This window comes from Macrobrachium rosenbergii, chromosome 3 (genome assembly GCF_040412425.1).
Source record: "Macrobrachium rosenbergii isolate ZJJX-2024 chromosome 3, ASM4041242v1, whole genome shotgun sequence".
NCBI classification, from domain to species: domain Eukaryota; kingdom Metazoa; phylum Arthropoda; class Malacostraca; order Decapoda; family Palaemonidae; genus Macrobrachium; species Macrobrachium rosenbergii.
In genome coordinates this window covers 5,214,567-5,229,550 of record NC_089743.1, presented here as the reverse complement: position 1 = coordinate 5,229,550, position 14,984 = coordinate 5,214,567, and the positions used below count along the sequence as shown (strand labels likewise).

At 34.2% G+C, this 14,984-nt stretch overlaps 1 protein-coding gene across 1 annotated transcript in view; it reads left to right on the top strand.

Annotated features, from left to right (window-relative positions):
• Positions 1–14,984, top strand: part of oxt (Xylosyltransferase oxt) — a 242,815-nt gene that overhangs the window by 179,139 nt on the left and 48,692 nt on the right. Inside the window, exons 13-15 of the mRNA XM_067126572.1 lie at positions 2,222–2,436; positions 7,695–7,814; positions 8,278–8,514. Of these exons, the coding sequence (XP_066982673.1) occupies positions 2,222–2,436; positions 7,695–7,814; positions 8,278–8,514 (572 nt within the window). The remainder of the gene's footprint in view (positions 1–2,221; positions 2,437–7,694; positions 7,815–8,277; positions 8,515–14,984) is intronic.

Below are 14,984 nucleotides of genomic sequence, written 5' to 3'. Positions count from 1 at the left end.
GTTCCTCCAAACAGAATTCTAGGTTTGTTACATCATGTTAGTGTTTTCGTGAGTACGTACAAATACATTTATGATAAAAAAAAAAATTTAGTACAGTAAGCTCTTGGTGTACGTGGTACACGACCTAGTCGTTTTGTGGTTAGTCCTCAGCATCTCCCATACATTTATTAAAAAATTCTCTCTCTCTCTCTCTCTCTCTCTCTCTCTCTCTCTCTCTCTCTCTCTCTCTCTCTCTCCACATCCTTTAATGAAAAAACACAGCAAAAAAAATCAATAAAACATTATTTCACTTACAGAATCCATTTATACTGTATTATTATATTTATCTAATCACTGTAAAAATATTGAAAATCCAAATTTCATATGTAGGCAGCAGAAAACCATCAGTAGCAAGTTCTCCTATGACAGAATCTCTCTCTCTCTCCATGTATCAGTACCATGTTACTGTACCATAACCGTAAAAAAACACGAAAATAAACAAACTCAAAAGTTCACTTTGAGATCGAGTGAGTGCTTATGTAGGTACACGTTGCCATAATTTTTGCTTTTTCTGATTTATTATACTGTATTTCATTACAGGTACACATTTAGTTGACTATGATTATCACACATTATAACAGTACACAAGAGAATATTTTATTACTGTTGATGTTTCATCTCTAATCACTGTAAAAATATTTAAAGTACGAATTTCATACGCAGACAACACAAAACAACATTCTTACTCTCCTCCCCAGTTGTAGTTTAAATGTGCCTCTGAAGTCTTGTCCCCAACTAGTTTCTGTGCTTGAACTTTGATGTATAAACACCTCATATATATATATATATATATATATATATATATATATATATATATATATATATATATATATATATATATATATATATATATATATATATATATATATATATATATATATATATATATATATATATATATATATATATATATATATATATATATATATATATATATATATATATATATATATATATATATATATATATATATATATATATATATATATATATATATATATATGGTCCCCTCTTTCTGACGGGGGTCTCTTCTCTCTCTCTCTCTCTGTCAAAAATCATAAGAAAACCTCTTTCTCTCTGGGTGCATTGAAAACGATGTAAACTCATTGAGTTTACATCAAAAAAACCTTCAAATTATGATTATTCTGTCATTTTGATGAATAATGATAAAACAGCAAAATATCAACAAAATTTATTTCACTTACAGAATCTCTCTTTATAGTATACATATCCTTTAATGATAAAACAGCAAAATATCAACAAAATGTTAAACATTTATACTCAGTTTCTTTGATGTAAACTCTTTCTCTCTCTCTCTCAGTATACATATCCTTTAGTGAAAAAACAAAAAATAACAATAAAACGTTATTTCATTTACAGAATCCATTTATGCTGTGCTTAGACTTTGATATAAACACCTCATCTCTCTCTCTCTCTCTCTCTCTCTCTCTCTCTCTTAGTATACATATCCTTTAATGAAAATATACAGTAATTAGTGAATACACAGTGTTGCTCTACAAAAAAAACGAATTAGTGATCATTTTAGAGATACGGTCCATAGAAAAATTTATGAATTGGTGAAAGTTCCTGCGTAAAATTGAAAGATATGTTCCACAAAAGTCTGCAACAAAGTGAAGCGTGAAAAAGTGAAGCACGTAATAGTAGGGGTCCACTGTTTCCCTCTTCATTCATGATGTATTCAACTTAAAAATATTCCTCTTAAGTTTGTGTGGATATTCATTGATTTGAGCTTGTTGTTCATAAGGTAATATTCATTGAGGGGGGTAGAACTTATACATGCTTTCATTGAACCTTAACTAATAGAGGAATGTCAGTATCTATAGTTGAAATAATACCAGAATTTTTTTAGTTGTCTAATAATGCAGTTGTACTTAGTATAAAATACAGTTAAATTTAAATAATACCTTGAAAATTTTTCAAAATAACAGTTGTTGAAGCCATAGACCCTTAACACAGTGAGAGGGTTAGAATTGCTCAGGTTCATTTGGTTGATGGTAGACTTAGAGGTTCCTAAGGAATAACTTTGCTAGCAACTTATCTTACTACTGTAACTGTGTGCATTCAGCACATTTGTTTTGAAACAAATGTGACACTATGCTATATCGTAATATCTTTTGAATACACAAGTGTCATATATTAAAATGAAATGTTTTGATTATAGCAACTCCAGGCTTAGAAAGTTACTGGGAGAATCGCTACCATCATGAAGATCGGCCAACGGGAAGTAATGATGTGAGCTTAACGCTGTACAATGCCGCTGCCAGACTTAGCACTAAGACAGTAATGCAGTTACTCATCTCTAAGAATAGAGAATGCCATTTGTATGCATCAGCAGTATTAGAAGCCAATTCGTATCATGTCAGTGATGAATTTAAGGTAAGTATAGAATGTTTAATTATGTAAAGAGCATATTAAATATCAAACATTATTTTTGAAGTGGATCTTATCTCTCATATATGATAGCTGTATTTTCTGCGTCAGGTAGGAGGACGCTGTATTTTCTGCGTCAGGTAGGAGGACGATAGAGTGTGAAAACTAAAAAATTAAAAGGATCATTTGGTTTGAACCATCAATGGACCCAACCCTTTTGGGTGGTTTGAGTGTCTATAGGTTTCCATTTAGTTTTTTCTGTCGCTGGCCTGCAATGACGCATTCGAGAGTGTTTGCTTGATTTTGTTGATGATCAGATTGTTTTCTGCATTTGGTTTGGCTTTTCTTGGTTTTTGTCATTATATAGGCTTTCATCTAAAGAGGATGAAGACAAGTTTCAAGTCTGTAAGGCAAGAGGGTGTATTTCCTAGCTTTACTCTTCAGTTTACAACAGTCACAACACGTGTTAAATTTAGGAACAAGGATGGTTCTTTTAACGATCACTGTGGTCAGTGTATTGGTTGGTCAGATGAAATAATGAATATTTATTTTAAGTATAAGGAGATGCAAGGAGCAGATAAGAATAGGAAAAGGCAAAAAGGATTCTTCTAACACTAGGACAGGAAGTGAGGTTAGGAGTAAGAGTTTCTCTTCTTTTCAAAACCTTTCAGGTTTCAACGCTTACCGCTCTCCCAGTTTTCCTAGTAATGCTGCTTCAAAATTTTCTTCTCTCAAAGCTCCCCTTATTGTTCAGGATAGGAGGTTTGGCAAATTAGAAGTTGATGTAGCTGGTCTTGGGGCTATGTTTGAAAAGTTGATGGAGGTAACCTCCTGACACTTGCTGCTTTGCTGGGACACTTTGGTTGTCCTTTTTTGGGTTCCTGTCTTGTGGCAGAGGAAATGCCAGTGGCTTCCCTCCCTTTTAGCCATACCTTAGCCATGCCCTGTGATGCTCCTTCTGCTGTTGAACATACAAGGAAGCAGGGTATGAAAGGGAGTGGAAGCAGTTTTTGCCTGTTGTCATCTTCCTCTGGCCAACCTGCCATGTGTCGCATACAGGTTGGCACTCGGTTACCGAAAGATAAGTGCAGCAAGATCAAGTGAGATTCTTGTAGGTAGGAGATAGATATTGATATGCTAAGCAGTAATAAACGTACTCACTCAGCGTCTGACTCTGTATCCCCTAGGCCAGAGGTTCCCAAACTTTTTGTTCCTCGGTACCCCTTGGGCTTTTTTATAGGTTTCCATGTACCCCTAACACTAAAAATTAAGCTTAATATTAAAAAAGAACATTTTAATATTTTGATATTTTAAATTTATGGAGTCTGCTTGTGTAGATTACATAGGTATCTTAAATGGTGATAACAGAAATAAAGCAATTACTAAGGTAATTTATATTTTGATCCAGCACATACAATACATACCTTTTCATTATTATCCAAAACATTCAGACCAAATGTACCCGCTGAAATGTGCAAATGTACCCCTGGGGGTACATGTACCCCAGTTTGGGAATCCCTGCCATAGGCCTTGCTGGAGGCCACATACTCCTAGCAATCCCTAGCTGGGATCTTTCTATAATCATCTTTTGCCAAGGGATTCAGTATTCTCTCGTAGGCATTTTCCTGACATCAGATGCTCGTTTGACACCAGGCAATTGCCTGATGCCGAATGCTCTCCCAGGTGCTCTGGCTATGCCGGTTCCTCTTCATGTTATTTGTCCCACATGAAAGTTTCATGCAAGTAACTGTGATCGGGTGTGTGAATGTATTTGCTTTCTGCATTTTCCTTCCTTTCGCAGGTGTTCTCATCAACTTTTGATTCCTTGTGAGACATTGCTAGTTTCTTGCACAGATTGCAGAAGTAGGAGCTTCTATTGTTCTTCTTGTTCTGTCTTGCGGTCGGCATTGGCGATGCTTAAGGTGCAGATGCCTCATTGTAATTCTTGTTCTCTGCATTTTAGGTGTTTTCTTGAACTGCATTCAACATTGCAGACACCTCAGGGTGCTTTCCAGTTGCCAAGGCAGGATTTCTCGAGCCTCATTTAGGTGCTCTCAGTCGCCTCTTCAGAACCGAGGATTGGTGCATTTGTCTGTTAGACAAGCAGATCCCTCTTTAATTGCTACTGCCTTAGATACTTATGCAGATCCAATTGGAGAGCACTATATGACTTTCTGGAGTGTTGCATCAAGGCTTGAAAGGAACCATTATGACTCAATTTTTTTCATGAACTCAGAATATTACATGTGCTGAAGAAATCAGACACAGTATAGTATATCTTGTAACTTGACACTGCTACTCTTAATTTTAGGAGTGGATAAGCATATGCACTTCAACAAAGTAGAATATCTTCATAGGAAAAAGAATAACTTCCATTCCCTGTAGAATAATTGCATGCATACTTCGAGGGTATAAGGAAATTCCATTACATTGAGCAATTGTATGCACATTTGAGGCAGAATTTGTTGATACAAAAATTTGTCAGTACATTTGGCAAACAACTTTTGTAGATAGCCTGTACAGTATATGGTCAGTTCTGAATTCATAGAATTTTATATAGCTCTGCTTGTTTCGTAGATCTAACTCAATAGCTGATCAATTAATTTAAAAAAAAGGATGGTTGACCATGAGAGTAGAGTTAAGGTTCAGATACTCATTTAGGGAACAGACATACTCTCAAAGGTAGTGGCTGTAATAGATGAAACATCAAAAGAAGTGAAAGTGAGAGAAGAGGTTGGTAGCTGTGAAAGAGGTTATCTAACATACCGCTGACAAACTGTTGCAGTGCTTAGAAAACTGCTATGTGAGATATCAACTTAACCCTTAAACGCCTACTGGACGTATCATACGTCGACTAAAATTGTCTGTTGGGTGCCAAGTGGACGTACCGTACGTCGACGACAAAAAATTTCAACCTCCGGTCAACTTTGACTCGACCGAAATGGTCGAAAAACGCAATTGTAAGCTAAAAATCTTACATTCTAGTAATATTCAATCATTTACCTTCAAATTTACAACAAATTGGAAGTCTTTTTTTAATATTTCAACAATATTTTGATTTATGGTGAATTTTTTAAAAAACTTTTTCCTTACGTCCATCATAGTAACTCGGCCGAAAATTTCAGAAATTCTTTCGTCATTTTGTCGTAATTTTGCACTGTTTTATATTAGCCGTTACATAAAGTTTTATATAAAAAATGTGTGCAATTTCATGTAAAATACAACAAAATACAACCCATGGTTGTAGCTTTTATCAGTTTGGAAATATTTTCATATAAATCTCAATAACTGCCAAAATTTCAACCTTTGGTCAACTTTGACTTGACCGAAATGGTCAAAAACACAATTTTAAGCTAAAACTCTTACATTCTAGTAATATTCAATCATTTACCTTCATTTTGCAACAAATTGGAAGTCTCTAGCACAATATTTTGATTTATGATGAACTTTTGAAAAAACTTTTTCCTTACGTCCACGCCAGAAATTCTTTAAATCACGTTGTTGTAATGTTTGCACCGTTTTATATTAGTCGTTACATAAAGTTTTATATATGGAAATCTGCGCAATTTCATGTAGAATACAACAGAAAATAACTCAATGTTGTAGCTTTTATCAGTTTTGAAGTATTTTCATATAAATCACGATAACTGCCAAAATTTCAACCTTCGGTCAACTTTAACTCGACCAAAATGGTAAAAAAAACGCAATTATAAGCTAAATCTCTTACATTCTAGTAATATTCAATCATGTACCTTCATTTTGCAACAAACTGGAAGTCTCTAGCACAATATTTCAATTTATGGTGAATTTCTGAAAAAAAAAAAAAATTTTTCCTTACATCTGCGCGCGGTAACTCTGCCGAACATCTCAGAAATTCTTTTGTCACGTTGTCGTAATGTTTGCATCGTTTTACATTAGTCGTTACATAAACTTTTATATATGAAAATGTGCGCAATTTCATGTAGAATACAACAGAAAATAATTCATGGTTGTAGCTTTTATCACTTTTTAAATATTTTCACATAAATCATGATAACTGCCAAAAATTCAACCTTCGGTCAACTTTAACTCGACCGAAATGGTCGAAAAAACGCAATTGTAAGCTAAAACTCTTACATTCTAGTAATATTCAATCATTTACCTTTATTTTGCAATAAATTGGAAGTCTCTAGCACAATATTTCGATTTATGGTGAATTTTGAAAAAACATTTTCCTTATGTCCGTGCGTAACTCGGCCGAACATCTCAGAAATTCTTTAAATCACGTTGTCGTAATGTTGGCACAGTTTTATATTAGTCGTTACATAAACTTTTATATATGAAAATGTGCGCAATTTCATGTAGAATACAACAGAAAATAACTCATGGTTGTAGCTTTTATCAGTTTTGAAATATTTTCATATAAATTACGATAAATAGAAAAAATTCGACCTTCGGTCAACTTTAACTCGACCGAAATGGTCGAAAACTGCAATTGTAAGCTAAAACACTTACAGTCTAGTAATATTCAATCAATTACTTCATTTTTCAACAAACGGGAAGTCTCTAGCACAATATTTCGATTTATGGTGAATTTTTGAAAAAAAACATTTTTTTACATCCGCGTTACGGTTCATGCATCATATTGTGATAATATTTTCTCTCTGTTGCTTTGATCGTTTTACAATTTCTTATATACCAAAATCATCGCAATTTAGTGTACAATACAAAGAAAAAAAATAATCCGTTAGCTTTAACCGTTTTGCTCACAGCGATTTGTATAAAATTATATATGAAAATTTTTTTTGCGCTGTCATATATTTTCAATATTTATATATGATAATGATATTTTTTCATTTCTGATGGTTGCATACTAAACTTCAGGCAATGACAAAAAAAAGGAGCCAAAAATGAACTCTTAATATTTAAAACTAAGCATGCTGTGATTTTTAAAAAAACTTTTTCCGCTTCATTGCTAACTCGAACGTTGCTGGCATACGGGAGACGTTTTTGTAAATAGAGGCTCGGCGTTTAAGGGTTAATCTTTCTGTTTAGATTATTTTTAGTTATGAATCTATTATTAATTTCTTTTTGCATTTTGTACAGTTATTGAAATGTTCTTTTTATAATTTAGGTGAATTTTTTTAAACTTTAGCATATGGGAAGTAATTATTCAAAAAGCATTTCTGTAAACCCAAATTATTTACGTATTACTTGTCTGTGATCTCAGATATTGAATTTGTTACTGAAGAATTGCAGTCATTAACATCTTTAAATTTTTGCAGGGAATTCTAGTGCAATATGTTGGAAACATCAAGAATGAAGCCAGCTTTAATTTAGAGACGTGGTTTTTCCCCCACAATAAATATCGTCCCCCTTTTGACAAAACAGTGTATAGGATTATTGTAAGTGTAAGCCGTGTAGTTTTTCATACAGTAATGTTTTGATTATAATGTATTTTTATGTTTTCCTGGTACCCTATTGATTTTTGTAACTGAAAGAACTTTGTGAAAAATTAATGAAAATGAATTTTTTTAGGGTGGTGTAATATTTCAGATTTTCCCATTTAATTATTTAGTTTTCTATTATTACTGTTTGTGAATTTATATAAAAATACAAAGGAGAATTTGATAACTTTGATTTATTCTAGCAGATTATGCTAATATATTTCTTGTTGAACTTAGTAAAATAGCATGTTGTATCTAAACCACTCAAGTATTTCATTTTCCAGATAATATATAACCCCTCAGAGTACAGGTTATGATGTGCTTCATGCACATTTTATTTCATTCCCAAGATGCTGTATTTTATCCTTGTGTGATATTGTTTATTAAAATTTATCACTGACATTTATGAGTTTGTTTTCAGAGTGTTGAAGTTGGATCAGACTATGACGTTAAGGAGCAAGTCTTTCGAAACTTGGGAGGGGCATTAGGTCCAAATAGTGATATAACAGTCATAACTCGCTGGACAGGAGCTAAAAGTGATAATGTTGGGGTTGAAGAAGGAGAAGAGGAGGAGACTGTTCAACAACCTCTCCTCTTATTGATGGATCCTGTTGGAGCAAAAGTTGCTGAAGAAATAACCCTGGAAGCTGGAGACCAGGTTTGTTTTAAACGTTATGGTCCTTTTGTAAATTCTCTCTCTCTCTCTCTCATTTTTTTATAGTTAGTCATGCTGTAATGAAGATTTGTAAAATCTAATGTGTCATCTTTAGCTTGATATATCATCCATGACATTAGCATGCATGTACTTGTACTCTACTCTATCTTGCCATATACAGCTGTTCTATGGCTATTATCTCTATCTTTGTGACTATTGTCCATCCATGTACTTATCCTCTGACTCTTTCTCACACTCCTTCCCTTAGGTTTTCCTGCTAAGCATTTAATTGTACAGAACTACAGGTATCACAAGAGTTGAATTGATTTTCCAGTTGTTTTTAAAATTGGTTTTTCATACCCATTATTTATAACATTCTTTGATCTGTTGCTCTCCTCCCCACCTGCATTTCTGTTCCACCCAGTCTTTTTTTTCCATGATAATTGTCTGCATTTCACATCCAAAAATGAGTTACCGTATGTGTGTGTTAATAATTTTTCTACAATGTACTGATTCATTCCCATTTTTCAGTAAACTTTCTTTCTCATTCAATGCTGTCTTTACTCCCTCAATCCTATAGTTGATTTCTTTATTACAACACACATTGGTGTTACACAGCTACCGGTGGCAAAACTGGTCTGTTTGTTAATCTCTTTTGCCCCGTATTTTTAACTTAGATATGATGTTCTTGACCCTTTGCCATTGCCATGCAGTCTGTCTGCTGATTGGCACTCAGTCCTTTTCCTTATTGGCCTCATTCACCTACCATAAAAATCTTGTCAGGTTTTGCACTGAAATCAGCAGTCACAGCTGTATTGGTAGCATACCTAATGTTGATATTTTGGCCACTCTAATCTGCTTTCCTTCCTGCGAGTTTGCCATAAAGCTCAATGAAAATAAAAGTAGGGACACCATCCCACAGTTCACCCCACACAATAACTGGACTCTTTTTCAACCTTTAATGATTCCTTTCAGTTCCAATACAGTTCTTATATCAGTCGTAAGATCACACATTCTGTCAATTATGATTATTAACTCATTTTTTCTTTTTATCAAGTTTTTTGTAATCCATGAAATATTTATTAATCCTTTTGCATTTCTGTTGCACTCTGCCAGCATTTTTTAGTCCCAAAATAGCACAAATCCAAACTTCTCTTCTCCTGTGTCTTGTCTAATACTTTACTGAGTCAAGGTTGAAACAGCCCTGTGTTCACAGCACTCCTTAGAGCATTTGTTCCTATGGGAATACAAACGTACTCACTAAACAAGGGTGGTACCCAGGTGGGGATGGGGGAGAGGGGATTCTTATTCTTACTCAATTGGTAACTACCTTTGTCCTTTTGTCTGAAATATAGTTCAGATGTGTTTCTTGCGTTTTTTGTTTTTTCCATGTTCTGGCTGTTTCCTTTGCTGGGATTTTGTGTGTTTTGTAAATTATCCATTCTGATTGCTTTCTTATATGACTGGTGTGTTTGTTTGTTTTTTTTTGCTTTGGTGCTGGATAGAGAACAGACAAAACTAATGTCGTTGTAAAGGTCGTGGTTGGCCTTGTCCTTGTTTTATGTCACCTTTGGTGGTAGGTCCACACTCAGTGTGCATTTCTTGCAGGGCCAAAGAGTGCTCTCATGATTCCCTCCTGCTCTAAATGTGCTGAATGGCCTTCTCCACAATGGGAGCATCCTGGGAAGAGGGAGGAGGAGGATGCTTTCTCTAGCAGAGACCCCACTCCAAGTCCTTCCTGAACATTCTCCCACCCATATCCATTCCCCCTCCCCCCCCTCCCAGTACTTCTGAGAAGACCAATCTGCAGTTTTTGAAACCAACTGTGCCTTCACTAGACAAAGCATTGTGGGCTCACCTTCTCTGTCAATGCTTTTAGTCCTAGGCTACCACTGGTAGCTGAGCAGGTGGAGTGTTACAAGTCTTGTTATCCCATAACAACATATACACAACATATACATTCTTAGTGTTCCATAGACAGCCCTGTACAGTAAAGGCTTATGGATAAAAGTTGAGTAAATATTAATGAATTTATTAACAATAATTGATTTAAGTATTAACACTTTAATTAGTCAAATCATGGATACAGTACATAACTTTATTCATATTGAAGTGGCAATAGCAAGTCCTGGATTCTTCATAACATCAAAACCATACTGATATGTATCTTGCTAAGAAATCATAAGTCCTGAAACGTACACTTACTTGGGTAGATTCATTCATCTTCAGAGGCAGCTTGCAGGATCTCCCACAGTAGGAAGAAGAATCTTTTCTCTTTAAGAGAGTGCTCCAAATAATATTTGTAAAGTAAATGACAGACAGTACACCAGTCTATGTGGGGTCAGTTACAAAATGACATAATTAGCATGTGCTGAAATCCTTGTATGCATGCACAAACCCACGTACCAACGGTCATAAACTGTCACCAAAATCTTGCTCGTCTCTCAGTTATAAGGGCATAAAATGCAACTAGTGCTTCATGAAATGTCCATAAGCCCTACTCTTCATATAGCTCTTGTGGCCACGTCTCACTTAAACCATTACATGGTCATGGCAATACCACTCCACATCGAAAACAATCTCCATTAACGTCATAATTATCAAAACTTCAATGCAATGCTGAAATAAGACAAAGGCAGCCAAGTTCTTGGTACCAGCCACTATGCATGCACCTAACCTGCGACAAGACACTCTTCTGAAAGGAAGGGAGAAAAGATACGGTAAAAGCTAAACACGCTATTCTACATGATGAAAAATAACTTTGCTTGTTACACCTCCCCTACAGAAAATTTACTTTTACAGGCAAAAGCAAAAGTTGTGACCTACAATCTTACAAAAAAAATATATATGATAAATATAAATCTAAGCAAAAATTGCCACATTACAATACATTTTCTCACATTAAACGTTTCCCACAGAAAGCAAAACTTGCTAAACAGTCTGCTACAACATTATCCACACTTTAATTTAATATAAAGGTAATGTGAATTACCTTTATATTAAATTGCTTTAAATACAAACTCCACCTGGTCAAAAGTAGATTCTTATACTTAAATTGTGACAAAAATTTCAAAGGTTTGTGATCAGACTTTACCAGTATTGTATTACAGTTATTTGTAAGGTAAACTTCAAAATGTTTAACAGAGAGCACTATAGCTAAAGTCTCCTTCTTAGTTGCAGAATATTTCCTTTGGCATTCTGAAAGTTTCTTTGAAAAATAAGCCACTGGATGTTCAATGGCATTAGCATAGCACCCACTCCATAATCTGATGCATCTATATTGAGAATAAAAGGTTTATCAGAGCCTGGAGACTTAAGTACTGGCTGAGAGATCATGACATATTTCAACTTGAGAAAAGATGATTGACATTCTTGTGACCACAATAACTTTACTGTACATCCTTCTTAAGTAAGTTAGTTAAAGGTACAGTCAAACTGGAAAAATTGGTTACAAACTTTCTATAAAAACCTGCCAAACCTAAAAATTGTCTTATATCTTTTTTTGATACAGGTTGAGGAAAATCAATCACAGTTTTAACATTACAGTCTTTAGGAGCAATTTTACCATTTCCAGTAACATGTCTTTAAAACTCTAATTTTAACAAAATCAGATTTCAACAGATTAATGACCAAATTGACTTTCAAAATTGTTCTAAAAAAAGATTATGCTTTAAATGATCTTCCCAATTATCATAAAAAAGTATGACGTAATCAATGTATACTGCACAATTTTCTAAATCCCTTAGAATTATACTCAATCTTTGAAAAGTCAAAACTACATTTTTCATTCCAAAAGGGAGGACATTTCACAAAAGCTGATATTTCCTTTGCTTTGTCTGAAAGTGAAACTTGCCAATATCCTTTAAATAAGTCAAATTTTGTCAGTTACGAAGGACTACCAGTGGCATCAATATAAGCTTCACCCTAGGCAAAGGAAACGTATCTGCAACTGTTACCTGATTAACTTTGCGATGGTTAATGCAAAGCATAAATTAATTTATATATTTCACCTTCATTATGGCGCTGATAATCCTGATGGGTTCCGGCGCTTGGTCTTCAAGACCTAAATTTCATAATCAATCAGTCATAAATTCATTACTAGGTTTAAGTACCAGCAAAATTGGAGAAGACCAGGTGATAAGACTAGGTAATACCAGATCATGTGCTAACATATACTCAATTTCAGATATGACTACATATTTCTTGAAAGGGTTCATTTGATAAGGGTGCTGTTTCATAGGTTTAAAATTTTTATACAACACAAGATCATGGGTTATAATACCAGTTCTGTCAGGTGAATCACTAGAAATGGGCTTATACTTAATTATCAAAGTTGTCAATTCCTCTCTCTGCGTAATAGGTAAATGTTCAAGCTTAGCAGTAAGGTTATACAAAATGTCAGAAAAGTATACCTTAGTTTAATCAGACCACTGAGCTGATTAACAGCTCTCCTAGGGCAGGCCCGAAAGATCAGATTTATTTTATGTGGCTAAGAACCAATTGGTTACCCAGCAACAGGACCTACAGCTTATTGTGGAATCCGAATCACATTATAACGAGAAATGAATTTCTATCACCAGAAATAAATTCTTCTAATTCTTCATTGGCCAGTCGGAGAATCGAATATGGGACCAGCAGAGTGCTAGCTGAGAAAGATACCCATCCATCCAATGAGGAACTACAAAATGTCAGAAATTTTAGTATAAGTCTTATCAGTGTCTAAACCACAACAGCCTTCAACATTCTCATCTTTACTTGACATCATTATATTTACAGGTTTAACTTCTCTGGAATAGTAAGGTTTCATCATATTAATATGGATGATCATTTCTTTATTCTTCCTATCTGGAGTGGCTTCTTAATAGGGTGGAATTAGTTTTTGCTTTTCCACTACAAGGTCCAGCAAACCTATAAGCAAAACTAGTTCCTGGAATAGGAAATTGCACCAAACTGCTATCCCCTACTTAGAATTCTATAGGAATTGCTTTATGATCAAACCTACTCTTCATTTGCTCTTTTGGCTTAAAAGGTTGCCCTTTGCTAAGTTCCAAACTAAAAACAACCTACCCTTATGTGTCAAGATCCAGTCAAACATATCTGTTTCTTTCTCATCATCTTCCCAATGGTCTCTGTGTCCAAAGGACCTCTAACCTTATGTCCATATATCATTTCAAATGGGGACAATCCTAAAGATTCATTAGGGACTGATCTTACTGCAAATAATAGATATATGGTAAATCCTCAACCCACCTGCTATGATTGTCAGAACAGAATTTTTTCATCATTGACTTGAAAGTTAGGTGAAACCTTTCAATTGAGCCTTGAGACTCGGGATGATAAGTACTTGAGATTTTGGGTTTAATGCAGAACTCGGTCATCTGCTCTTAAAGTACAGTACAGTGGACCCCCACTTTTTCATGCTTCATTTTATTGCGGATTTTTGTGGGACATCTTTCACTATTATGTAGGAACTTTCACCAATTAGTGAATTTTTTCATAGAGCAATATTCACTAATTATTGTATCTTCATTTTATTTTCATGACTAAATAAATTTTTATGATAAAAATGATTTACTAATTTTCAAATATTAATATTAATGTAAAAACAGCAAAATATCTATAAAACGTTTAATACAAATTAAATAAATCTTTAATACAAATCGAAAGCTGTTAAGTTCATTCTGGGGCCCCAGAATGAGCTTAACAAGTTTCTCCCTCTCTCTCTCTCTCTCTCTCTCTCTCTCTCTCTCTCTCTCTCTCTCTCTCTCTCTCTCTCTCTCTTTTAGCGAGATGAATTTTTATGGTGCATGTATACAGGTATGTTTATTTGTATGATAAATAAACTTTTTACCTACTAATAAGTACTAATTTTCAAATAATAAGATTAATAAAATTAAATAATAATAAAAATAGTAATAATAATAATAATTATAATAATAAAAATAATAATAATAATAATAATAATAATAATAATAATAATAATAAAACTGTAATTACAAAATTTGTATTATTTGAACAAACAAATTCTTCCCTCATCTTTTGTAAGAAGGAGGTGAAGGCAAAAGCTGTCAGACATGTCATTTAACATGACAAGAAGGGGAGTGTTGCTAATCAGTGGTCAAATTTTTCTTGTAACTCTCTCTCTCTGTGTGTGTGTGTGTGTGTGTCCGTCATAATTCATAAAAAATTTATAATTCATAAAAAATTTCATTCTCTTAAGTAAGGGCAACTGTTACCTCTCTCTCTCTCTCTCTCTCTCTCTCTCTCTCTCTCTCTCTCTCTCTCTCTCTCTCTCTCTCTCTCTCTCTCTCTCTCTCGTTCGAAGTTAGCTAACCTACGTATTACAGTACTGTTTCTCTGTATGTCTTTAACTGTACAGTAGATGATTTTAAATTGAGCTAATTTTACCTGTACCATTTACAAACTGTAAATGCGCCATTCTAAAACATAGAGACATAGAGCATTTCAGAACA